Source organism: Cardiocondyla obscurior, linkage group LG14, assembly GCF_019399895.1.
Source record: "Cardiocondyla obscurior isolate alpha-2009 linkage group LG14, Cobs3.1, whole genome shotgun sequence".
In the NCBI taxonomy this organism is placed as follows: Eukaryota; Metazoa; Arthropoda; class Insecta; order Hymenoptera; family Formicidae; genus Cardiocondyla; species Cardiocondyla obscurior.
The window spans coordinates 531,172-557,593 of record NC_091877.1 but is presented as its reverse complement, the minus strand read 5'-3'; the positions used below and the strand labels follow the sequence as shown (position 1 = coordinate 557,593).

The 26,422-nt window shown below is 42.2% G+C and overlaps 2 protein-coding genes across 8 annotated transcripts in view; one reads left to right on the top strand and one right to left on the bottom strand.

Moving 5' to 3' along the window:
- LOC139108155 (solute carrier family 2, facilitated glucose transporter member 1) overlaps positions 1 to 26,422 on the top strand; it is a 65,182-nt gene that overhangs the window by 30,995 nt on the left and 7,765 nt on the right. Inside the window, exon 3 of one of the 2 annotated variants that reach the window (XM_070666245.1) lies at positions 20,028 to 20,062. The gene's annotated coding sequence lies outside the window, so the exon portion shown is untranslated. Of the gene's footprint in view, positions 1 to 20,027; positions 20,063 to 26,422 lie in introns of those variants that run through there. The other variant, XM_070666249.1, reaches the window with a different exon arrangement.
- Positions 1,601 to 24,635, bottom strand: LOC139108154 (uncharacterized protein CG45076-like). Of its 6 annotated transcripts, none has more exons than XM_070666236.1 (12): positions 24,301 to 24,615; positions 14,155 to 14,196; positions 12,287 to 12,511; positions 11,548 to 11,657; positions 10,972 to 11,261; positions 7,037 to 7,075; positions 6,640 to 6,681; positions 6,111 to 6,557; positions 5,282 to 5,351; positions 3,712 to 3,927; positions 3,208 to 3,451; positions 1,601 to 3,042 (listed from the first exon to the last, which is right to left on the bottom strand). In XM_070666236.1, the coding sequence occupies exons 1-12, from the start codon at positions 24,373 to 24,375 to the stop codon at positions 2,863 to 2,865; spliced, it is 1,980 nt and encodes a 659-aa protein (XP_070522337.1). In that variant the 5' UTR covers positions 24,376 to 24,615; the 3' UTR covers positions 1,601 to 2,862. The 6 variants fall into 6 exon arrangements, with proteins under 6 accessions (XP_070522337.1, XP_070522339.1, XP_070522341.1 ...); XM_070666238.1 differs by having other exon boundaries at positions 11,569 to 11,657; positions 24,301 to 24,614; XM_070666240.1 differs by lacking the exon at positions 24,301 to 24,615 and adding an exon at positions 14,441 to 16,289.

Genomic DNA, 26,422 nt, shown 5'->3' with positions numbered 1-26,422 from the left:
CGCCCTTTGCTTTCGGAAATCAGAGGTCTCATCTCTAAGTGACTCACGACGAGATTCTGCACGCCCACGTGATTTCATCTGGATTAATGAGTCCGACTTGATGATATCAGATATCACAAGGCCGTTGTGGGAAAGGGGAACGCGAGACGTCGCTCGAAAGTTACGGCGCTAGTTAATCGTGTCAAAGGATTAGCGTGACAACAGCATTCGTCTTATTGCTGCTTCTTAACCGAAATGACTTTTCGAAACTACCACCGAATTATTAACCTCGCGAACTAGGTCAGCTTGGTGTTTCGAATTATTTGCCGATGAATCCGATCCGCTCGCTCGCCAGTGGAAGCTCGCGCTCGTAACGTCGGGATTTCTTTTTGTCCCTGAAAGTAATTTAAAATTAAACGGCATGCAAGAGGCGATAAAGGATAAAAGAGACGGATCGGTGTCGCGGATAGGGGCGGCTTTTGACACGAGCAGCTTCGTTGAAAAGTGCGTAACGCGACCTTCACAAAGTCCCCGGGGTAACTACGCGATGACCTAATATCACATATGTATGTATACCATCTTTATCGCGCGACGGGTTACGGTTCGCAAAAAGCTCCGGGCGGCTTGCCGGTTGACGCAACGCCGGTTTTAGAGTCCGTTAATTTAGCGGGGTTGGGGGGGACGGAAGGGGGAGGGGGAAGAAGAGCTTTTTGCGCACATTGATTAAGCACATCACGTGATGGAAGCGTCTCGATTATAAATAATCCCGTTCCAGCGGCGTGTTTTGCCACGCTCGGGCGCGCGTATGCAGAACTGCTCGACGTAAGAACCGTAATATCGCCGGTGCAATATTCCGCGCGCAATGACAGTGGACGGGCGGCAGCTTGCACCCGCCTATAACCGCGCGGTGTTTGGGCTTAGCATCGGCCGGGGCGCCCTGGCACACATATTTAACCTCGTTTTTGCTTTGAAGCCGACCCCGTCCCGCTCGGGAGGGGAATCTCTCTTTGAGTCAAACGCGACTTGGCCCATTTCAGCCGATCACCCTCCGACCGAAACGCTCTCCCTCGATCTTTACACCGCGCGAGACGTCGCCGCGAAAATGCGTCCCTCCGACACTACGAGTTTACGAGCCCAAGGTTTACTGCTTCTGAGCACGTCGTCTTCTCGCGTAGCATTCTGTCAAGGCCGACAACGAGATTTTGCCGGGTAAACGATCGCGAGATGTCCCAAGGGGATATTAAACTTGTATGAATAGACATATACTTGGGAAAGAACTTAATTTTCTTTTTTTTTCGTCTATTTTCACAGGGATTTTAATGAATAATTTCATTCCTCGCGCGATCAACGTTTTGAATTTAATTGCCGCATTTTTTTTCTCTGCTGTGACATAATTGATAATTAATTTGGCAAATTTTTTACGATTAAAAAAACTTTGAGAAATAAAATTTTGTAGGAAAATATCCGCGATAACGATGAAAGCAATGCAAGAATTATCGTACATCGTTAATCGTTACAATTAATGGCGGGATAGATTGTAATAACGTTACATTTTGCTCTATGACATTTTTCCTTTACTAAGTGCATATATTATTCAGGTTAAAATAAACATAGCTCTCTATTGCCATTTAAATTATTTATTATCTTGAATTATAAACAAAGTGGGTGTGGGTGGACATGTAGTCGCGCTACGAATTTCAATGTGCATTAAGTACAGGAACATATATTTAGAATGAGAATACATTCGTTATTCACTAAGTACCTTGTTAAGTACTCTTTTGACTTATTCATATATGGCACACAACGTCGATTGCTTAACAGATTGTGCAGCTTTCCTTACGTCTAATTTTAATCTCTACTTGGGACAAAAATAGCAAAGAGTCTCCACTTTCCTCCGGGATATTTTTCTAGAAAAGACAAAATTTTTTTTCTTCTCAGCCTATCGTCGAAACGCGGAACGAGAGTTCGTATCAAATCGTTCTTATTTATTTATTTTTTTTTCTTTCTCTCTCTCTTTCTCTCTCTCTATTACCACACTCTTATATATGTATACAATATGATTTATGACAAATAATACTAAGATAAGTATCGGAGGGCCTGCGATTTTCCGAACGACGAGAATCGTGAGATAGCCGCTAATTCTCAAATTGTGTGCTCGCGATTATTTCCGGAATCCTCGTTCTTTCGATCGATCGCTCGGACAAGCACAGGCAAGCCAATTTCACGGCTCAAACTCGAGGCTGTTACTGTAAAAATAGACGACGACGACGACGACGAAGCCAGCTCGGCTGCACGATTGCCGAATGGACGGTTAAAATACGTCGTGATATTTCTACCCGATTACTATCCGAGACTATAAACGAATCACCACCACCAGCAGACCAAACGGAAATCGATACTTGTGTCAGACTCGATCTACGGGTTGCCGCTCTCCGATGTAGGATATAATGTGAAAGGGGTGTAAATGAAATAAATACGGCGCGGATTACTCGCGACCACGGGCAAGTCCTTCTGAGACGAGCTAATAAAAATTTAGCTACCAGAAGTCCGGGCGGTTTAATATCGATCCACGCGGGGGCACGACTAATATGATCAACAGAATGTGACGCGTGAAATTGATCGCGAAATGCGCGCTGATGGAACGTGAGACTGAACGAGAGATGTGCATTTTGCGGAAATAAATAAATGGAGAGATTGGATTAAGGCAAATTAATTAAGACCTCTTCGTCGCGTCACCGATCGGCGATTATCCGCAGCGATGACGAATCGAACGGCGCTCGCGGACGGGGATGATAGGACGCGTAGGCGCATTAAATTCTAGTTTACGATGAAGGAACGTGGTCCATCGATGCCGCGAAAACGGGTCCGAATAAGTCGGACGAATTACGAGTCTTGATCGCCCCAAGAGAATTCCTCGCCGGAAGTGACCTCTTCGATTTGCGGTCCGTCCTCGACCGCCATCGGTCCTGTTTGCGGCTTACTTTCCGCTCCTTCTGGCTCCTCGACGAACGGGTCTTCGCCCGTCTCGATCGGTTCCTCTTCGGGAACATTCTCTTCCTCGACCTGAAAGTTCGCCAATTTCCTCTTTATTCAATCCATTCGGTGAGATCTTAAGAGAGATACTTCATTCTTCGACTATCGACTCTCGAATTCATTTGATACGTAGGAATTTAAATTATTTAATTAAATAAAAGTTGACGAAAGAATTGCATGTGACTTTTCACTTACTCGAGTCTCGTCATCCGTGTTAACGTCGCAAGGCTTTTCTTCCTTCTCCTGATCGGTTATTTCACCAAGATCCGCCAGTTCGTCGGCGCAGGCAGTTTCTTTATTCTCCTCGTCGGCTGCGCCCTGCGCGATGCCCGTCTCCTCTTGCTCTTGTTTCTGATTTTGAATTTCTTCGAGGTGCTCCTCGACTATCAGTCGTTCTTGCTCATGGATAAGCGCGTCGAGCTTCGCCTGATTGATTAGTCTGTTAACAAGAAATGAATTAAACGTAAACGTCACATAAATAACTAATTTCTCTATATAAATATCAAGCTGTAATTTAAATCGCTCATTAAATTATTAATGTAGATAATCTACGCAGTTATTTTTAATTCTTTTCTATCGACAATTGGTATTAAAGTAAACGTTTACTTTGGCGCAGAGATTTTTTAATCACGAGTGATTCGTGAATCACGACCGGCAGCTTTTTTTTTCTTTTTTTTTTATTTTAAGTAACGAACTTACCTTTCTCCTTCTTCTATTCTCTCCGTCTCTTCGTGTTCAGCTTGTAACTTTGCCTCCTGCACCTTCCTCTCAGCTTCTTGCTGCTCGATTTCTAGTATCTGGGAAAGCTCTTCTTTCCGTTCCTGTGCAAGCTGTAGCGCCTCCCACGCTTTTCTCTCCTCCATTTCAAGCTGCAGTCGTTCCTCTTCCGCAGCTTTTCGCCTCTCCTCTTCCGATCTGGAAAACAAAGTTATTCGCAATTAACGAAATTGCCTCAACGCGACAACCAAGCGAAAGACGTAGCGAAAAACGTGCGTAATAAAAAAAATTATTCGTAAATAAAATTAAATGTTTGCATTTAAAAGAATTGGCGATCGAGATAAAGTGAAAAATGTTAGGAGAGCGTTAGAAATAATTCTACTAATTTTTTCTTTATTAATTAATTTTTAAACTCACTTGGGTTTTTTTTATGAATATCTAAATATCACGTAATGTTTTTTTTTTTTTTACGCTATTTGAATTTCTCATCCTAATCTCACGCGGCGACATGATGACATTTGAATAACATTCATGCGAAGCATTATGACATTTGAGCACAATCTCAAATGAAGCACTACGTCAGTAATGGAGTCTCGAATTATAAATGTTTAGAATAGCTAATTAAGAAAAACTTCCCACGTGAAGGTTTCACGTTGAAAATTTACCGAAAGCATTTCAGCTGCATCTAAAATTATCGTCACCGATATACGTATATTATCAAACTTGAAATTAGAAAAGCTGACACAGTATGTACGTCAATTTTAATTATCCTTAAAACAATAATAGTATTTTGTCATTTTGTGTATCGAGTCGTCGCATTTTCGAACCAAGTGACGTTTTAGAAATTCGTAAGAAAAAATTAATAAGATATTAAAATGATCGATTATCGCAAGTTATTTGGCTTGCAATTAATACAATGCTGGCATTACATAATACAATCGCATCGTATAAGATTTAAAAAATAGAATTATTATTAAAAAAAAAAAAATTAAAAAAAAAAATTATCTAGTATCCGTCTACACACCGTTCAGCGCGGTTCATATAGCGAGACAATTATTACTGCCTAATAACAAATTAGAAAAGCTACAGATATCTAAAAAATGTTTTTCGCCGCGTACTAATCTAATGCGCGTACTGACTTATGCCAACGCGCGCTCGACTGCCGAATCCACCGGCCGCCGATCTTGCCGGCCGCCGCGGTCAGCTGTGATCACGTGCACGTGTTTACGTCAGTCCACGTGGTGGAGGGCCGCGCGGCCGGCGGGCCCGGAGGTCAGTGGCCGCGGCAGTCGAGCAGCGCGTAAACATAAGTCAATGCGCGTAGTAGGCTACCACGCGGCGAAAAACATTTAGTTATCCAGCTTTTCTATCTCGTTAGTTTCGAGCGTTGCAATTTTTGGCTCAACGCTGGACAGTTTTTCTAGACATCCACGAGATAAATCACGAATTGGCCAGCTAGTCATTTGATAACGGTTAGGCTAAATTTCCACTCGGGTGAATTTTCGCGCGATTGACTCGTTTTGTTGAGGCGTCTTAAGCAAAAGTCACTTACTGCGCTTCCCGAGCTGCTTTAGCGAGATACGCCTCGGCCCTCCTCATTGCATCTTCCTTGTCTTGCTTCACTGCAATATAGTCTTCATTAGAATATCGATAATGGAGATGAGATTTCACGGCGGAAATTCATGATGCATATTTAATACTGAAAGTGACGCCGCGATTTTATTCTTACATTTGCTAATTGTCATTTGTCGGGTAAACACAAAATTAAAATCATCTTGATAAATACATCAATATATAAATATCATTATTATTTGATTTTGCTGTTTTATTAATGAAATGTTTGAATAATTATACCCAAGAGCTATTAATATTAATATCAATATTAATTTCCTAGCCTTCGTCTAATGAATTGAAATTGATGCTGATTAATAATTAGAATCTTTAGATAGAACTCCGAAATTAGAATCGCAGCTCCGCACTGAAAAGTGTCTTAAGAGTACGTCTTGAATTTTCTGATCCGCTGCAATTGTGTTGCTGGTGTCGACGTTATCGTTACGTAAAATACGGTAATTTAGATAAAACTGTTACGAAAAGGGGAGATGGTCTATGAGGCAATTCTGGCGTGATTTTTACGAGGGTGATATTTGTCATAAAAAAAACGGACAAGAGGAGACACTGGACATAATCTAGACCAAGACACATTAATTCTCGTGCGATCGATACGGGAGATGCTGTTAACGGCGACACAAGTCAACGATCGGTCCTTTGCCTACCACGAGCGATTCCGAGAGAGAGATATCCACCGAGGCGTAACGGCCTCGTTTCCGGTTGCCGAAATCAAATACTTCCGGCCGGTAGTATCGGCGAAAATGTCAACGTACCCTTCTCTTCGTTGGCTTCGTCACTTACTGCCTCCGTACTTTCGGCCGGCGCGGGCGTCTCTTCCGCGACTGGTTCCGTCGGCGCTTCCGGTTCCGTTGTCGGCTCCGGCTCTGAAATAGGCTCTGGTTCTTGCACAGGTTCGGGCTCCGGTTCCTTTACGATTTCCGGCTCCTTCGCGAGTTCGGGTGCAGGTTCCGCGACAGGTTCCGCCTTGCGCTCGACGGCTTTCGCCGATTTGGCCGATTTTGCTGGTTTCGATCCTTTCGCCGGCTTCGACGGTTTAACAGATTCCGCAATCGGTTCTGATTCTTTCGTAGGCTCGGGCACCGGTTCGGATATCGGCTCGGGCACCGGCTCGGTCACCGGTATAGGTTCTTCTTCCGGCTTCTTTTCCGACTCTGGCTTCTTCTTTGCTTTCTTCTCGGGCTTCTCTTCCGATTCCGAAGCTAGGATGTGTAAGGGTTAACATAAACGACAAGTAACACAAGGGAACTTATCTGAAATTTACTGTTTTACATCGACACTTACTTTTTTGTTTTCCGGCTGTTGAATCGTGGCCTAACGCGCGTACTAAAAATTGTGAAAAGACATTACATGCGGGATGAAAGAAAGGACACAGTTCTTAATTATGAAATCATGATGATTAAAAATTCGAGTGTCCAGGGAGTTTCGAAAATAACAATTTTATCGAAATGTAATATGTATGAAACATGAAAGTTTGGCGTAGGAAAGTAATTTTTTTTTTTTTATTTCTTACTCTCGTAAAACGTTTTAACGTGAGTTGCGTATTTCTGTGTCTACGATCCGCGCTGTACGAAATGTATTTCTTTTTAAGAACGTCCCCACAATAGCAGTTCTTTGATACCGGGACTTTAATTCCTTCGTTATTTAAAAAAAAAAGATTATTTCGTGTGTGCCTACTGACCCTTTCGCATCTCTCGTTCTGTCATTGGTTCACCGGGAGCTGTGAGGTACATGAAACATAAAGGATCGATTAGCGACAGAGGATTCTTTCAAAGCCCGCGACATTAAAACCAAGAAAGCGATAAAGACTTGGCGGAGAACGGCAGTAGAAAGCGACTGATGCTGTGATTACACACAAAATTAATTTGAGAAGCGATTGATGGAGGCATGTTCGTTAGTCGATTAGCATCGTGTGAAACAAATGCGTACGATTTTATTTCATATATCTATTGCACATGTATACGACGGATGAGCAGAAACGAGAAATAAGTTGTAATAATATTAGATATTAACGATGGAAGCGTTTTGAGAATTAAGGATGAATTATCGAGCTCATTTCCGATAGCGCGAAAATATTACGTTCGTCGGTATTTAATCGTCAATGAGGTCGGCAATTAATGAGATCACAGTTCGCGTCTTATCTCGTGAAGATGAATTTGTTTGACCGTCACGGTTCGTTCAGCGTGACGTCCGATTAGAGATCACACTCTGTCACATCTAGCGATTGATTTGTCGGACCTTTTGTCTCTGAAATTCCAAATTATTTACAATCAAATTTTACAATTAGCTAATTTTATTGTTATTTTTTTTTCGGCCGTACGTATTCCTAATCTAGATTTATGCTGTTAAATTATTTATCACATCAGAAATCGGAGTAGTTTCGGGAAATAATTATTAAACGAATTCTAATTAAAGTAGTTTTTTATTAAAGTTTGAACTTTTCAGCATTAAAGAAAAAAAATGTTTATTTTTAAATTGATCTTTTTAAATGTGAAATTAAAACGATTATTCGGGAGTGTTTTTTTTCTGTCCCCCCACTCAGATGTGCTAAATTTAATGAATTCCGCAAATAATGGATTTCAGAGACAAAATGAGACGTCGTTGGTTAAACTATAAACGAAGCACATGAAGAAGCTTACCTCGGAAACAGTGCATTTATTCATTACGCAGCTCGTCTACGTTTCTCGTCATTATTTCTCCCGTGCAAAGTAAAGTATTTGACTCTGAACACTCTCGCTTCTATCGAGCATTATTATTTTATTCGTACGCTAATTTTTTTTTTACTTTTTTTCTTCTCTCTTTTCGCTTCTATTTTGCAAGCACAAAAACAGGATTTACAAAATCGAAACAGTAACGGACATCGTGATGCAATACGTGCAACATTGGATTAGTGTCTACATTTTTATCTTCGATTTATTTTACTTTAATAGGTGCGCGCGGGTCTCGCGAGTTTCGGTCGCATTAATTTAATTGGTATTTTTTTTTCCCTTCCTCTTTATCGCACTCCGTTCTTTCCTTCGTGTCTGTTACACTCCGCACATAGATCATATCGGGCACGATCGTTTCTATGGTCACGACAATTTTACATAGCCGTCGCAATTTCATTAAAGTCCGCCAAGTAAAAATTGAATGAAGAGTCCTCGGGAAATACAACACGTCCTATGATTATTACGAATGTCGGCACATTGGACTTTAATGAAGCGGTCGATCGGGCACACGACCGGAATAGAAGAAAGGAAAAATAAATAAGTGGAGACGGATATTAGATTTTTTTTTTTTTTGATGGTGACTATCTCCGATAGAAAAGCTGCGCGCAATGAAATAATTATATTTAGAGAGACTTTTTGTCAGGCTTGCGAACCGAATATAAAGAGTGTGTTAAAAAAAAAAAAAAAAAAAAAAAAAACTTAACGAGGATAATACTTTAAAGCTGAAATATATAAATTTCTTTCTGCTTCTCGGTTGCCAAAATAAAATTAAAAATAAAATAAAACATTTTGATTGATATTAATCTTGTAAAAAGTTATTTTGTTGCAAAAAGTCTCGGCGGATTTTTATATTTCTCGCAATAACTTTATTTCAAAATACTCTATTATTAAAAATAAAAATTTATACAATTCAATTCAATCCCACATGAGATCACACTCGTATAATCAAGTTTGAAAATATTTTATTCGCTTTCTTTATCAGTTGCTATTCTATGAAATTCTTGTTAATTTGGAGTTCGTTAATTTTTAACGTCGATTCTATTGAGCGCTGTATGATTTCGTTTATCAACATTTTATTAATTCATATCTCGTTGACGTAAGGCGCGCTTCAAAAGTTCGAGAATAAAATTCTCGTGGAGAGATAAAGAGCTCGTTTTCGGTTTGCAATCCTGCAGCTTCTGCATATCGTCTGCCGTATTTTTCTTTATTCCTTTTTATTATTTTTTTTATTTTTTCTCGCGCGCGTATACGTCAGTTCCGGAACGTAAAAGCGGACGGCATCGGCCACAGTTCGTACGATGATGAACGACCAAGTCGGAGTCACTCCTCGGCGGCGATCTCCGTCTCTTCCGCCTCTTCCTCTTCGCTTTTCTTGCTCGGCTTCTCATACAGCTCCGGCACCTTGTCCCTCCAACACTTGCCTGAAACGTTCAAAAAAGCCGCACTGCTTCCTCTCTTTCATTTTTGTTCTTATCCGCGGGCGCCGCAAAATTCTGCTTTTGGCGCGCGATCCCAGTCTGGTGTTCCGCCTGGAGTTTCCGTCGTGTAAATGTCCTGCTCTTACACACACACATACACACACACGCTCTTTCTCTCTCTCGTTCCTTCGTTTCTTTTGATTTGGCTCACAATTTTCTTTTTTCTTTTTTTTTTTCTTTTTTTTCTTTTTGGTCACCATGTCGTTTTCGCCATGTTTTTCCCGATTACCGCAATTAAAAAAAAAAAAATAGTTTCGGTCCGTTGGTTCGCAAAAAAAAAAAAGGATGCGAACCGTCGCCGAATCGGATGAATCTCACCGATAACCGACAATTGAATCGATCGTCCCGGAAAAGAATATATATAATTCAATTCTTTTCGTAAGTAAATGGCGAACATCGATAATTCAATTATGTAATTTGCGAGCGATTTATTTTTGGATCTTGTCACGGGTTGCATAATGAAAGAAACTGGTCAATGAGAATTAACATTCATGCTTTTACCGTGGAGATCGATTCAATCACATCTTTTCCGCAAAATTATAATAATAAAATCGCGCTGTGTCGGATGTCGCCTGGCGGGGTAGTTATCAAAAACGGATGCTGGGTATACGTGGAGGGTAAGTGTATACGTTGTATGATTAGACACAATACTATTGAACAGTAATACAGCCAAAAAAAATAAAAGGTAGACACGTACAAAAAGTAAGATCAATTGTCGCGTGACCAACAATAAAACAGCAAAAATACCAGAGAAACACACGTGCTCGCTAGCACAAACAAAAGTTTTCAGACAGTGTGAACCAGAGGTGCCAGCCAATCCAAGAAAAGGGATGAAAAATAAAAAAACAAATAGAGAAACGAGAGGGCAGGGGGGGCTAAGGGCGGTAGTGGAACGAGAAAAAAAAAAATAGACAAAAAGAGAGTTGCACACAACGGCGTCGTGGGGCCGTCTTTTATTTTTTTCAAAATCTATTCAAAAATCATGGTCTCGAGCCGCGAGAACGTAACGAAGTTTCTTCAAGTGTTCACTTTTTAATTAATATATTTCTCTAAATATTTTTGCGCAAAATGTCAAAGCAGGATGTACTTACAAAAAATACATCTATAAAATAATATCACAGGCTGCTACTTGAAGTCAATTTTGAAAAACTACCAAGGAAAGAAATTGTTCAGTTTAAATTAAAAATAAAAATTGAAATTTTTCTTTGAGAATCCTTCGTTTCGTTCTCGGCAATCTCTAACTACGTGCTTTGTGTACGGATCGTGTGTAACATTGTCGTGACGGGATCGGGTACGCCGACAGCGGTTTCGTTCTCGAAGTGGTGGTTCCCCTTTGAGAGCGAAGCGCCGGTCGCCGATGATCCACGTCTTCGTTGTCATTGTCATCGTCGTCGTCGTCGTCGTCCTCGTCACCGTGACGGATTACTCACAGGCAGTCGCGGCCGCCTGGCGGTTCTTGCTGTAATAGCTGAGGAAGTTGACGTCGTTGCGGATGTCGGCCGGTCGGAGGTCCGCGACTTTGTAGTACGGTTTCCTGACGGACTGCGGCTTGCCGGCGACGTACTTGATACACGCCAAAGTCCCAAAGTGGCCCCGGTCGGGCACTTCGTACCAGCTCAGATAATCAACCTCCTTTTTCGCGTTGCTGCGCCCGCTGAGCAGCCGGCGGACATAGTCGTGACTTCGCATACGTTCCGGTACGATCTCCTCGATGAAATCGCTGGAAATTACGAGAGAACCGCTGATTATCTTCACATGTAAATGACGTTATTCTGCATCGACTTGAAAGACTTGAAGACTTGAAAAAACGATGTTCTAAGATACTTGAAATATTTTTGCACTTTTATCTCCGAGTTGCAGTTATTTTGATTGTCGTTTCTTTAAAATAATAAATTAATTTAGTAAAGCAATTTTTTTTTTCTTTTTTTTTTTTAACGATTAATAATAAATTCAGATAATTTCATTGCTAAATTTTGATCAATTTAATTGAGTAATTCGTTGCACACCATTTTGTTTTCGTCGGATACCTTGCCACTGCTCTTGGCACGAACACGTGGACACGTCGGAGAAGAGAATCCACTCTTGCGCGAATCTCCCTCGCTTCATCGTCGAAAAGCTGCAAAAATATTTGGGAAACTTATATTATTTGCCTAAACGAGTCGATCGAATCTAACTAACGTAAATTATTTTCCGTAGTTTCCTACTATTTTAAGGGTAGGTTTTGATAATGATTTGATAATAATTTGATAATGATGATCTGATACCTTAATTCCGATTTTTTAATATAACATCAATTACTTTAAACAAAACATTAAATTTAATTACGTTAATAAATTTCGAACAAAAACGCAGAGGTTTCATCATCGACTTCAATATCGACTACTTTATATATATATTTTTTTTTAATTTATTCTACAAAAATACAAAAACGAAAGCGGATTCAAAAATTATCATCCGCAACTTCGTATCTGTCGTGTAAAACAAAAATAAATTCCCATTGCAACGACGCGATTCCGCTTACGGTGTTCGATGTGAATGAATGTCGACGAAAAACAGCGACGACGACAAAACTGACGGGCGGTGATCAGTCGTGACTGATGACAGCGTTATCTTACCACGTGCTTTTTCGTAATGATAAACTGATTTAGATCGGAGAGAAAGAGAGAGAGAGAGATACACAAAAAGACAGAAAGAGAGAAAAGGGGAGAAGGAGCTAGTGAATATTAGACAGATTAGTGGACTTACTATGTTGTCTCGGGAATTTAGGTACTCTTCGATGTAGGATCGGGTGGACGGCCTCGGTAGATAGCGTATCCTGTTGAGCTCAGCTGCGAGGATGCTGGGTCGCACGCGCGTTCGCACTCTTATCGGTACCATCGCGCCAGCGTAGTACACATTATGGATCGGCGATCGAACTACGGTGACAAGCCTCTTGTGTGCCACGTATGGCATGTGAGGAACGCTCCTCAACTGGAGTTAACGAACGTCTCGTTTTTACTAATCGCGCCCGGCAGCGGCGTGCCGCGTAAGCGAATATCTCATAGCGAGCCAAGCGGTTCATCCTTTCGGTGACGATTGCCATTTTTTTAATTTGTAAATTGCTAAATGTTTTACGATAACTAACTATAACAAAGTCGAAAATGTAAACTTGTCGAGAATTTTATTAGAGCAATTATGGTAGAAAATAAAATTTTTTTTCTGAATAGAATAGTACGAGAAGTCTCGAATAATTGATTTAATTTAAAAATAAAACAGGAACTTAATATTGCGCTCTTGCTCAGGTTTAGAATTAATTTTGAGATGGATACTAAATTGTAAGCAATTTATCGATAACTGTATGAATATTTTTTTATCTGTTAAATCGTCACCAAAGGATTAAAATTATAGCGAGGCGTAGCATTCGATGCGTTCCAGCGATGAGTAGCGAGCATGCCAAATGAACGATGCGCACGCGACGTAGATCGCACACGATAAGTATCGATGCGTAATTTTGTTAAAGAGCTTGACAAGAAATTTGAACGCGATCTGTCAATGAGGACGAGGGGGTAACATTAAACAATGCGTTACATTACCTTGAATTACGCGCGACACCGTGAAGATGATTATTACTGCGATGAGGTAGCGCTTTAGAATTAGTAAACATCGAGATCTGAAATTAATTAATGCGAAACGCATGAAATTAATTAGCGTGAGAGCGGCAAAGCGTCGTTACATCTATTACGCAAGGTGCTTTTTCTGGTATTACTGACAAACTGCGTGATATCATGTTGCTGTGATAACACGCCGTATGGGAATTAAACATACTTGATTATATACATATAGAAAAAGTATCAAATTTAAACAAAACAAATTACATATTTATTATTATCGAGAAGTGTTATTTATTGCTATACGTAAATCGAAAGAATGATCGACGTTTCTTTCTTTCGTTTGTGGAATATTTCTTTTTGAGTTTAAAACTAAAATTATTAAATACCAATACTGCAAAGTTAAATTAAAAAATTTTATTTAATTAACTTTTATTTTATTTTATTTTATTTTTAATTGAAATATTTGAAATATTAGTTGCGCATTTTTTTTTTTTTTTTTTACGAATGCAGTTATTCGAGAAAGACAATGTCGATCCAATTGCGGAATTACGCAAAGAGTACAAGTCAAATCTGATATCAATCGCGTCGTAAATTAAATAGTACTACCCTTTTGGGAATAAAAAAAAATCGCTAAAGGCGTCTTACTAAAATTCTTTTAAAATCAAATTACACGTTTCAGTCTGCAAAAGACGATTTCAAAGTTTAGTAGTTTAAAGTCGGACTGCCAAATTTAAGTCGGTTAGAAGAGAAATCAATTAAATGCAAATAATTTATTTGGGGGGGGTTTTTTTTTGTCTCAAACAAAAATTAATGGAAATTGAATTTTATACTCGGCTGCTTTCTATATACATATGGTCTTTATATTTTGGCGCAAACGATATTCCCCAAATCGAATCGGACGATTGGGGAAAAAAAATCTACGACGCGACGATCAGAATCGACGATCGCACCTGTTGCGCTTCCGGTGGCGAATGTCGAGCATTCGCCGCGCAATTATAAACCATCAGAGACGGGAGTACCTACCTGGATGACGGTGGAGACTGGTATGATGGTAATGGGTCGATACTGCATCGCGTTTATAGATATGGAAAGGGCGTTTTGCATTTTTTTTTATTTTTATTTTTTTTATTTTTTTATCCGTCGGTTTCCAACAACGGCGGCATCGGTGGCGGCGACAACGGTGGCGGAGATGTTGGCGGTGAGAATCGGAGGAGTCACATGTGACAGGCAGAGTAAATAGAAAGAAGAACAACTCGGTTAGCAACTCTCGGACGGCATCTGCGTTTCGTTCTATCTTCTTCGTTCTCACTTTTCTTTCGCTAGCCCGTTTGCCTCGCTCGTTTTGCGCTTTTCTCACGGCGTCTCGGGACAGAATCGGGCGGGATAAAGAACAGAGGTCGTCGGAGAGAATGAAAACGGGAAAAAGGTTACGCGGTGGCTCCTATGCCGCGATATAGATTTCTTTTCTCGTCCGCGATAACCGACTTGGCCGATTGTCGCGTTGTGTGTCTATCGAGATGACGACAGCAACGACGATGATAATGACGATGACGATGAACGTTGTTAGTCATGGTTAATATAGCTCACTTTGTGATAAGACTGCCGGATAGATAGCAATTCTTAATGTCCCGTCTATAACATCACACCGTAACCATAATTTCAGAAGACAAAATAATCCACTTTTCTTTTTCTTTTCTTTTTTTTTAATATTAACACATAATGAAACACATAAATTATTACACGTTTAAAAATATATTTGAATAATTATTAATTAGAAACAAGAACGCTTTTCAACAATAATATAGGGACGACGTAAGGTACCCGTAAGGACAGTTTAGAAACGCGGCTCGCGAAAAACTCTCCCTCGGCTGTACGAAAGGTAAAAACATCCCCCGAGAAAAGGGAAGGCATATCGCGAATTAGAATAGGAGCAGATATTATTAGAACACAGACATTAAACACACAAACGATTGCATAATCCGTGAGATCTACGGATATTCGGAGGTGATTCTTAATCGACAACTCGCATAGAATGATTAACAATTCTTCAAAGTGTAGTTTCATGCAATGATTTATTACCACGGTTGTGTACGTACAATTTTTAATTTTTTTCTTTTTCTTTTTTTAAAATTTTTTTTTCTGTGTGGAAAGCCGTCTGTTTCATATCAGCGACGTCTCTTATCGCACGAGTTGCTAAACTCGGCAAAAATATCAGGTCTGCGTACTGCTCTCTCGATGTTAGCGCGACTAGCTCTTAATTTATTTCTAAATGCGACTGAGTAATGCTCTATCTCCAGCTCGGGCTACGGTAACAGCAGTAATTGCAGCGGGATGATAACGTCAAGAATATAAAAAGCTTTTCTGCCGATACGCTGGTGTACATTAAAAGCGCGAAAATTCTCCTCGGGTATATTAACAAGAAAAAAAAAAAATATATATATATATCAAGCGTACAAAACTGACACGAGGAGAGAAACCAAAAGGAATTCTGACTCGGCATGCGCGGTAAAAAGGCGATATTCCGCTCTTATCGACATCGACGACCAAATCGATATAAAGTATATATATATATTCCGCGAAATTCTTTTCGAATTGACACATAATTATTCACTCTTAGTTCGATAAACAGGTATATGTATAGCGCGACAAGATCCTTCCGCGGAGAAGGAAGAGAGAATTCTTATTCGATATACTTAACACGCTTTCGTCGTTACTGCCGGTAGATTTAACTTTGCAATCTCTGTGAGAGGAAATCTCCTTCGATAACTCGTAGGATTTGACTTTGTAATCTTCGTCGAAAAGGGAGGGGAAAAGTCTCGACGTCGTCATCGACGGATCCGCTTTAAAGCGTTCTCCAAACTGCGCCGACTTTTGATTTCCGTAGCATTTCTTGCGCCAGCCGGTTTTACCAGCGTTTTATTAACGCGGCGTGTTCGCCGTGGTTGCGTTTACCGTCGCGTGTTTTGCATACGCGAAACGGTGGGGACCGAGCCACGAATAGCCGAGTCTGTGGCGTTTCGCAGCGGCGGAAATCTGTTTTCGGCGCGATCGAGAGATCAGCCGGCGCGGCGAAGAGAAGAGGGTCGTCGAAGATCGATGAGAGCGGAAGCGCGATCGGCGAGAAAAGGGATGCGCGCCGAGGGGGGTAGAGGGTGGAAATTTAGACTCGGTAGGAGTAGTGGCGGTAGCTGGTGCCGCCGGGCAGACGACCGGAAGCGGTGGACTCGTAGGAGGAGCGGTAGCTCCCGGGTCCGCCGCCGGACGATGTCCTGGTTGATCTCTCGGTCGAGTACGAGCCGTACGGGCCGGTCTCCCTCTTGACGACGCTTTCCTGGGTCTGGGTGGTCCTCTGAGGACGGCTGCTGTACGGGTCCGCGCTGGAGGAGCTGCTCGAGCTGGTGTTGGTGTACGAATAGCTGTACTGCTCTTGGGCGGACCTCACTCCGGCATCCGGATAGTCGCGAACCACGTAGTGACGAGGCGTCTACGGATTCGGGGTTAGATCATGGTCAACGACAATGGGGGAGAACAGGCTCGCCTTTAGTAAACGGAGGTTGCGTCCGTCGACGAGCGGTAGCGCCTTTACCCTTTACGGCTAATTCATTTTTTTTTCTTTTTTTTTATTATTTTTTAATTTGTCTCATTTATTCGAGCCTTACCATGACGCGAAAATCGTACGTATAAATAGTGCGCCAGACATTAATTCTCGTCTCGGAACGATCCTCCCGCTTCTCCATCCGCGGGCCGCAAATGGATTGCCGGGTCGGGGAATAGGGTTGCATCAAACAAGTCTACATATTCTCTTCATACGTGTGAGGTTTCGTGATCGATTTATCTGGCCGGAAAACAGGTTGATTATTAAGACCATTTTTAAAGCGAAAATATAAGTCTTCTCGACAATCGAATTCTTAAATTAACACTTTATCTTTGACTTAATCTTCAATAAAATTTAATACCGATCTGAACTTTAATTACGATAAAAGCAGGTAATGTTAAATTTTGAAATGTCAAATAAACAGTTTTATTAAATCAAATGTAAGATTGGTAGGCACAAATAATATTCAGAAATAAAAATCAACACGGACTACCGCGTAAAAGCTACAACTTCTTCTAGCATTGTAGTTTCGCCGTTTTTTATTTTTTCCTCTTTCGTTATTTTTCTTGAGTGTTTCGCGGCGAGATGGTCCTTCCTAAAATATCGTTTGGCCCTGTTCTCCGGCCGAGAGAGGCACGTGACGCGCGAGATGAGGGACGTCGAAGGTGGAAGGTGGGTGAAACAGGTGCATCGCTGCGTCGTCTGGCTCGAGGGTGTACGCGACTTGCTCGCGCTACTCGCGAATAATTAACCCGCGTCATCGTATCGCGCTCGCGGTGTCAGTTCATCTATTCTAAAAAGGGAGGAAGACTCCCAAAGTCGTTTCTCATTCCCGTGAACCGAGCCCGATAATGCCGACCAGATGGCTGGCTGGGCTCGCGGCCAGATAAGAAGAAAGTTGGCGGAATCAAGGCGACGCTGGAAGCCTCGACGGGCTCCGCGAGCGCGATTAACCCTTTGCTGCATCATCTCGCGACGAGATAAACATCCGCCGCGTCCCGCTCTAAAATTTCAACCGCAATTATTAACTGCATTCGCTCTCGATTACGCCGCGAGCTTCAATCTCAATTTCAATCTTCCGATTTAAGTTTTTGAATCAACGAGACTACTTTTCGCGGCACGAAATTTTGCTTCTTTTTTTTTTTTTTTTTCTTAATATAATTACGGCGTATTAATAGCGAACGATAAGAAATTACGGTGCAAAGGGTTGAGAGACTCGCAGGGAGGGGTGGACGTGAAAAATGATAGACACATGGCGCGAAAGACTTCTCTCCCGTCGTCCGTTTGGAGACGGAAAGTGTGATGGATCTCGGCGACATGCTTATGATAACAACGTCGGTCTATCTGCAGACACACAACGTGCGGGCCAATTATAAACGCGGTGCGGTATGCAACATACGCATTATTAATGTCTCCTTGCCGAAATATTCAGGACACTCCGAACGTTAGGCAACGATACGTGGACCCTGCCAAGAAACGCGTGGGTAACGTGTACGTTGTACGTATGTCTGTGTGTATATGTATGTACCGCGACAGGTGCACCAGGGTGTGCATGTACACGACGAGAACGTTACACGCATCTGCGTCCCGTCACGTGTGCGCTCGGTGTCCCGTTCCGAAGCTTTTTCGACCTTCTTCGAGGCGTGAAACTTGGTGGCGGATTGCGCTAACGCTCCATTGAACTTAATTACGATTTAATCGGAGTCGCTCGATTAGTCGGGCACGTTCTCGCGATTGCAATTCGGCACGGTGGAGAAACTTAACTCCGATGCGAAAGCTCGATTAATTCGACGAACGAGTTAGGGGCTAAACGGGAGATTTAATTGTGAACTCAGTTGCGAATAGTCTAATTTTGTTTTTCTATTCTTTTTTTTTTTTTTTTAGTTCCGCTGAAATTTAAGGAAGTTCGTAAATTTTTTTTTTTGCGTTTGTAAGAATCAGAAATATAAAATGATAATGAATGCTGGTGATTTTTTGAAACACTCTTATATTGCTCATTTAATTCTCGATACAAATAATCGGTGAAAAAGAAAACACTATCAGTGTTTAAGTCCAAGACCTTTCTAACTACACCTAGAATCTCTAATCGTTATTAAATTGAAATACTATCTCCTACGCAAATAAATTTAATTAACATTCCGCGAAAAGTATAATTTTCACGTGAAAACCGATCAATCAAGATTTTATTAGCTACGCTTATCAAAACGCATTAAAAGTAGTTAATGCGGTATTAAATAATGATCGTTGAAGAAAGTTACGATATCGGGCCGTGTAATAATTTCAACTTTATATCTGTAGCGGTGGCAATTAAAATTCAAAATGTACGCTCGAGAGGAACGTTGATATTAATTTTTATCCTCTCGAAGAACGTCTCTACGGCATGTGATATATTTTCGCCTTTCTTCCTCGTGTATTTTCTCTCGTGTTTCTCGTCGTTAGAATCGGTACCAAGACGGCGTCTGCAAGGCGAGTAGGATCTTGGTTCGTCCGGTAGCGGGCGTGTTGGCGTGTCTGACTTTGGTAGAGGGTCGCGCGAGTACGCCCTTTTCGAAGACGTGGCCGCGGGTGGCGAGCTCGGCCGCGGCGTCGAGGCCGATCTTCGACACGGCACCGCCATCCACCAGCTGGCGAATGTGATCCTCCTTCGCCACGTCCTTTCCCCGCACCACACCCTCCTTGTCCGACAGGGTGGCGTACTGATAGAACTCCGTGCGCGGGTCTTGCTTCTTGCGGCCCCAGACGGTGAACGGGTCCGGCACCAGCGACGGTCGCGGCACGAGCGGTACCTTTTCCCACGGAAAATAGTCTTGCTTTTTGGCGTCCGTCTGGAAATTCGTGTCGGTCAGAATCACCCGGTCCTTAATCGACCGACCGAACAAAATTGATTAGCGGCCCTTCGATCCTCGAGTCGCGAAGCGAATCCAGAAATTTTGTTATTTATCCGGGCGATAAGATTTTTGTCAGATTCGTCAAGCGATGGCTCGTCGACATCTTCGAGCTTCCACACTACTCTCCTATTACTGTTCTCGTTTGTTTCCTTTTTCAAAACGCAACCATCGTCGTAGTACCGCTCGTGTGCCGTTTGCCGTTTTCCTCGACGTTCCCACGCGAAGGGGTTCCGAATAGTAGATGAATAGACTCAGATACGTCGGATAATTTTTTTCTCAATTTTTCTCGACGCTTTCCGCGCGTTCTAAATTTCCTTTTTTTTTCTTTTTTTCCCCCTCATAATTATTATAAAAAATTATGCCCGCGTTGTTTATATATGTCTACAATTTAATTTTTTATTTTTTTGTTACAGATACATCAAACCTCCGCTGCTGCGCATCTATCAAGGTTTGTTGCATGGTCATTTTTTTTTTTATTAAATAAGTTTTTTGGGTGGGAAATATATATATACACATTAAAAATTATTTTAATAATTTAAAAAAAATTAATTGACACATGTAGAAATATAATGATAATAATAATTTATTTTAAAAAAATAATAAAATAAATATTAAAAGTAATAAAAATTAAACTGAGATTTACTCCAAGCTTTCGTCTCGCGTTCTTATTAATAAGAATTAATTATATTTCCAATCTCATTAATTTTACGTAGACGATTATTTATTTATCACGTTCCTTCCGCGATGTCCGGATATATTATTTCCGGTTCAAAGAAACTCTTGCCGTGTCAACTAGTTTTCCATGTTGATAGTTTCGTATAGGCGGATTATTTCGGTATTGCGCGTCCCGCGGCAGATTCTATACGGATTGCCGAGGAGATGACGTCTCTCGCAGCAGGCCGTGTCCGTGTGCTGGCGTCGGCGGGCGTGTATGAATTCTCGCGTCGACGAAAATCCGACGGTGGGCGTCGAGCGTCGTACTGCCGGGTGCGTCTAAATTAGGGCAGAGTAACGCAACACCGATTCTCTTCTCGTAGCCGCGAGAGCGCGGCGGCGACGTCTTAATAATCGTCACGGGCAATAATCTGGAGGGCGTCCTACGCGCGCGATTCCTCGCAGCTGAATAGCACCCTAATTTTGCTGCGCGTCGACTGCCAAATCCGACGCCAGACTTTTTTAATCGTGCCACCAATTGCGACCGTGGCAATGTGCTCGAAGCACGCAGATGACGATACCTTAAAATGCGGGCTAAGTTCGCCACAACGTTATTGCGGTTGCGATTGCGGTTGTTATTGCTGCAGTCTACTTTTCCAAATCGACAAATTAGTGCTGCGTCACTTGGTGCGAGGTAGCATTATTGTGCGAGTTACTGTACTGATCTAAGGTGGCGTTCGCTTGAAAAGTACGGGATAATTTCTGCCCGAAGCTTACGTCGTCCCCTTTCATTTCTTCGCAAAACGACGGCGCCTAAAGACGTTTATTCATTCTGTAGAGCGCGGTTGATTTTAATCTTTATAAATAGACGCGTACTAAGCACGAAGCGGCTCGTGCCAGCGTTAAACAACGCGGAACGCTGTATGGCGGCCCGATATCTCGTCGGGCTCTTAGGACGTACGGTGGCGCAAACCGGGATAATTCGAAGATCCCTTCTCGCGCGTAAAATTCACTCCGCCTCGAGAAAAAGCGCGGAATATAATCGGCAGGAGACGCTTAACGTCAGAAAATCCAAAATCATTATAAATAGAGCCGCCGGAGGGCAGGGAATTTACAGAACGGAAGCTATTCATAGCGTTGCAGCCATTTTCCGGGACTTGGACTCGCGTTAAACTTAGACGCGACCCGGCGAATCTCAAATCCGGCCCGCGCAGAAAAATCTATTTACTCGACGATCCAAATCGGGTCTTGAGTAGGATTCGGTAGAATACGTTTAGAGACTTCACGTCCAAGAGCGATATTCAAAAAGGAGCTTTCCGTCAGACTTGGAGCGCAACGAGTTTGCTTCTCGTCGCCAAAATGTCTGGCGATGTCGCAGCATCGACGACGTAGATTAACATTCTTCGCGTCACGAATTAATTTTCCTCGAAATCTTTTTTTTTTTTTTTTTATATTTTACAAACAAAAATATATATCAGGTAAAATTGCGCAGATAACACAAGAACAGCGATGAACCGAGAACTAAACGTAGCTCTTGAACGAACGGTTTTCTTCGCAAAAATTCTTATCGGCGTTGCGCCATTTATCTCGTTTCTGACCGCTTTTTTTTTTTTTTTTTTTCTTCCTCGGACTAATGATCAATGGCGATCCCTAAAGCTAACCCAGATACCCGACTCCTCGACAATTCTAGCTATGCCTAGATAAAGCTTCTCGCCAAATAGTAACGGAGTCGAGCTCCTAACGAATAAAACGTGTCACAAACAATTAATTAAAAGGTAATAATGTATGGTAAACGTATTATTACAGAAATATAATAAAATATCAAAATCAACGGTCCACAATAAAATTCGCAACATGACCGAGTAGTCAATCATTAAATATCTACCGTTTGTTAGAAGTACATATCGGTTGCAACGGTTCTCTCACAACGGCTCGAGTTGCGATTAGCACAAACGTTATGCGGCGAGTCCTCGTCGCTCGCACACGATTAGGTACTTCCCCCGATTGTTGCGGGGTCATGGACACTGACAACGTAACCATGAAACAAGAACTAGAGCTATTCCCTGGACACAAGGGTAGCCGTTCTAAATACGAACAAGAGAAGAAAAGAAAAAAGAAAAAAAAAGAGTCACAGCGATAAGTCACAAGTATCGCAGGAAGTAAATTCATTTATACCGACGTACTTGATTTTCTGCTTACGACTTTCCCTGCAAGTGGTCTCTTTGCAATACCGCTTGAGTAAAGAATAAAAAAAATTTTTTTTATAGAAGCAGGGATCCGCCCTGAATTGTAATAAAGGCTCCGTTTTGCGAGTTTGACCTCCGTACTCGCGTTACGATTGACGTTAACTCAGCTTTTAGAGAAAGCTTTCGGTGTACCCCTGAAATTCTTGCTGGCCGAAGGGTCGGGCATCGTTTTCCGGGACACCGATTGCACGTCCTCGAGCACAGGAGCGGTAGTATAGTAGTAGTGGTAACATAGTAGTGACAGTAATAGTAGTGGCAAATCTGGTAGTACGGTGCTAGTATAGTAGTAATAGTGGTGAGCACAGTGATCGGAGTAAAGTGTGGAAGTCGAGATTCGGTCTCGGCGATTATCTCTTCGACGAGTCGCGGCGTCGAGCTCGACGACGAGCGGCAGCAACGAGGGGCGCGAGTACTCGAAGGGCGTCGGGAACAAGTCAAAGAAAGACCGCGAGATAACGCCGAGACGTATATTTCCGGTCGCGTTGCTCGCTCCCTGTCGTCGCTCGACCTCGTCTACATGCCGGAGGGAAAACGGGGAATCGAGTGCCAAGTTCTCGCCCGTCGCGCACCTTCGACGTCTCACGGGATCGTCGGTCGTCACCGACGTCAACGATAATCGCGAATGCGGGTCAGCGTTACTCTTTCTGTCACGCGGTTAAGTTCTTATTTATCTTCCTGCATTGCGTCCTTTGATAGCAATTTTTTTTAATTTTTTTTTTAGCACCTTTGATCCTTGTAAGTTGATTATTTTAATTATTTTAATTAAATGTTATTTTTAATAGACACCGAGAAATCAATATTAATAAAATAAACAAGAATATATGTATATTATTGCATATGAGATAGAAATGTATTAAAAACATACCGTCAAAATCTTTTAATTAGGATTTCTATAATTATAATTGTTACGAAAAATTTTCTCGCTCTCAACTTGCAATCTATATATATTTATATATTAAAAAAAAAAAGTCTGATCGAGAAATTACTCGACTATTTAATTTACGCGAAATCGTCATCGTCATATCGCGTGTCGTATAAAATAAAACGCTGACCCCATCGAGCGATCGCGCGCAATAATTACCCCGTCAATCACCGATTAATTATTTAACCCGTTTTCGCCCGAATCGATTATTTCTCTTTGTACCAATTTTTCTCGTGACGGTGCCATTAAAACAGCCGCACTCGACCTGATCGAGCGCGATTCTCGCTTTGTCACCGAAAGCCCACGCGTGACAGCTACTTTCCGCGTTTCGGATTCAACAAGGAAATCCCCGCGGGATCAAAATTGCCGGAAAATCTCGGAAGCGGTCTAGTCTTGGCGGGTGAGAACAAATCCGTGAAACGACCGGTGAGACGTCGCAGCGCGGTACAGCGAGGATCATTCGGGGCCGCGGAGTCTGCGCCGCGAGAAAAATTCATCCTCGACTATATAACTGCATATTTAAAATAATAAACAGCGTCGTTTGGTACTAATTATAACACTGTCAATGGTCGAGTCAATTAGATTTTTCTCACAAATATAAAATTACAAATATAAAATACATAAAATGATAGTCGAGATAATTGTATTATTCTCTTAGCGCAGATGTGACGGAGACGGTACGCTTCCTGTCGCAAACGGGACTCTCTCTCTCTCTCTCTCGCTCTCTCTTTTTCTCTCTCTCACTCTCTCTCTTTCTCGACGTTAGTTTGCCACGGGTAGCCAAAACCATGATTAAAGACATACTTTCCAACCCGCGTTTTCTCGGCACAAAAGAAACCAACCTCAGAGTCTGAGAATACTGACCGTGACGGTGTATGAGGAGGCGAGGGGCCGCGAGTAGGGTCGCCGGGTCGTGTAGAAGTCGCTCTCGTAAACCATGGCTGCTTTGCCGGTCTCTTCGATTTTCTTTCAAAGGTTACCGAATCAGTTAAAGTCGATCGTAGAATCGGAAACTTAATCGGGGGGCGCGTTTTCTTCCTTCTTCTTTTCTTCTTTGCGCGCGCGTGCGATTAAGGGAAAGGGATACGCGACGGCGATGCGGCCGCGATGGAGGTTCGTGCGATTCTGGTTCTCTAAGCCTCGGCACCGCTTCTTCTTCTTCTTTGCCTTGGACTCCACTCTTTCGGCCCGGTCCCTCCACGTCGCGCCCGCCGCGTCCACGCACGTATGACTCGCGAGAGCGAAACGAGAATTGCGTCACTCCCTCTCCGTTTCGCTCTCCTCGCACCCGATGCACCCGCGAAAAAAATAGAATCGTGCTGAGGACGCAGTTACTCCCGTTGACGTGGCCCACGCTTCATCGCGATCTTCAAATCCGAAATTTAGCGGATTTACAAGACGAGCGACGTCTTGTAAAATAAACGATTTGAAATCTTAAGGAATTTTGCCGATTGATAATCCAGCACTTCAAACACGGTCCTCCCTTTTCTTTCGCGCTGGACTACCAACATTTTTTTTTCCGATTTAAACGTTTAATTTACTTTTCCGTTCTGTTTATTCGGCTTCCGAGACTCTGACTCGAGGCCAGAAAAAAGTTTGTGTATTTTTAAAAACGATATTTTCAGAACGAAACACTCGTGCATTTTGGAACTGGACAATCATGTCAAGGCGATCGTCAGGCATTCTAAATTCTTTTCGATTACAGATCGGTATTTATTTTTGTCCGGCCACGTAAAGTAGCTCGCTTTCCAAATTGATATTATGAATAACGTGCCTAAATCACGTTATCCCGACGACAAAACGAGCGCAGCGGAGAACGCGCGAAGAGTGACGATCGCGGTTTGTTTATTTGCGACAGTAATGTATACAACAATAAATTCACGTTACATCAAGTATTACATTGGCATCTTCCCAGGATTTTGCACAATGGCCCATAGTTCGGGTGCAGTGCCAAAAAATACTCCCACAATGTTTAAACGCCACGCGCGGATCGTACGATTTAGGGACGGAGAAAGAGCGCAGTTTCCCGAAAATAAAATCTAGTCGTCATACGGGTGGGAAATTGATTCCTCCGGAATCCCTACATTTATCCCGTTCGACGTTGCTCGTCGAACGGCGAAATAACGTTGTAAAAAGTCCTCCTCACCTTCGAACCGAAGCCTTAATCTCGGTGGTGTACGGTTGCAGATTTGCGCGGCTGAGAATAACGCGGGCCAAATTCCGAGACGCAATAAACGGAAGATACGAGCGGCGGAACGGCTTGCGATTTTAACAAATCCGTGAAATATGCCGGGCGTTAAAATAAACGCGTTCGTACACGCGGCTATTGGATGGATGATATAGTAGAAATAATTACCGTTCGTAAAAAAGATTTACTCGGCCGGCCATGGGCGAGCAGTAAATCGATCAAGCTCTCGCGACGTGTCCGAGGTCCACGAGGGTCCAGCGTTGTAAATCTCGCGGAACGGGGACAAAGACTTCTCATCTCGGGCGACAAATATCTCCGCGACGAACGATTAAGAGGAACCTTCCTGCTTTACCACCCATTCGTAGTCTTCAATTTATTTCGAATTGGCTGCACGAAATAAAAAATCCTTTCGCACGTTTAAAGTGCGTACACTAGTCTACTTCTTTCCGGTCAGTTTGAAGTAAAATATGTAAAAAATAAAAAAATTAAAAATTGCATTACCTACGAAACTTGTTAACAATATTAATTACGTTGCTCAGGCATTTAAATTTAGACCGAATAAGTACGCAATAAGGATCGAGGAAGATAATGTGGAATTTTTAATTATGATTAATGATACATATCCCCGAACTTGCACAACGTCGGTATAACAGAAAAATTGGAGTTGTGGGTTCGGGGATATGCTAAGAACGTATCCTATCTTCGTTACTCATAAGGTATTCGTTCTTATCTAATTGATAATGCCATCTAATCACAGACGTCGGAACTAAATATTCAGCGAATTCGGGAAATAGTCGA

Excerpts from the sequence above, each read along its gene's own strand:
- LOC139108154 (XM_070666236.1), bottom strand. The coding sequence starts at position 24,375 with ATGGTTTACGAGAGCGACTTCTACACGACCCGGCGACCCTACTCGCGG. Across the intron at positions 11,262-11,547 it reads TATCCGACGAAAACAAAATG|CGATTTCATCGAGGAGATCG; the intron begins GTGTGCAACGAA and ends CGTAATTTCCAG. Across the intron at positions 3,452-3,711 it reads AGAATAGAAGAAGGAGAAAG|ACTAATCAATCAGGCGAAGC; the intron begins GTAAGTTCGTTA and ends TCTTGTTAACAG.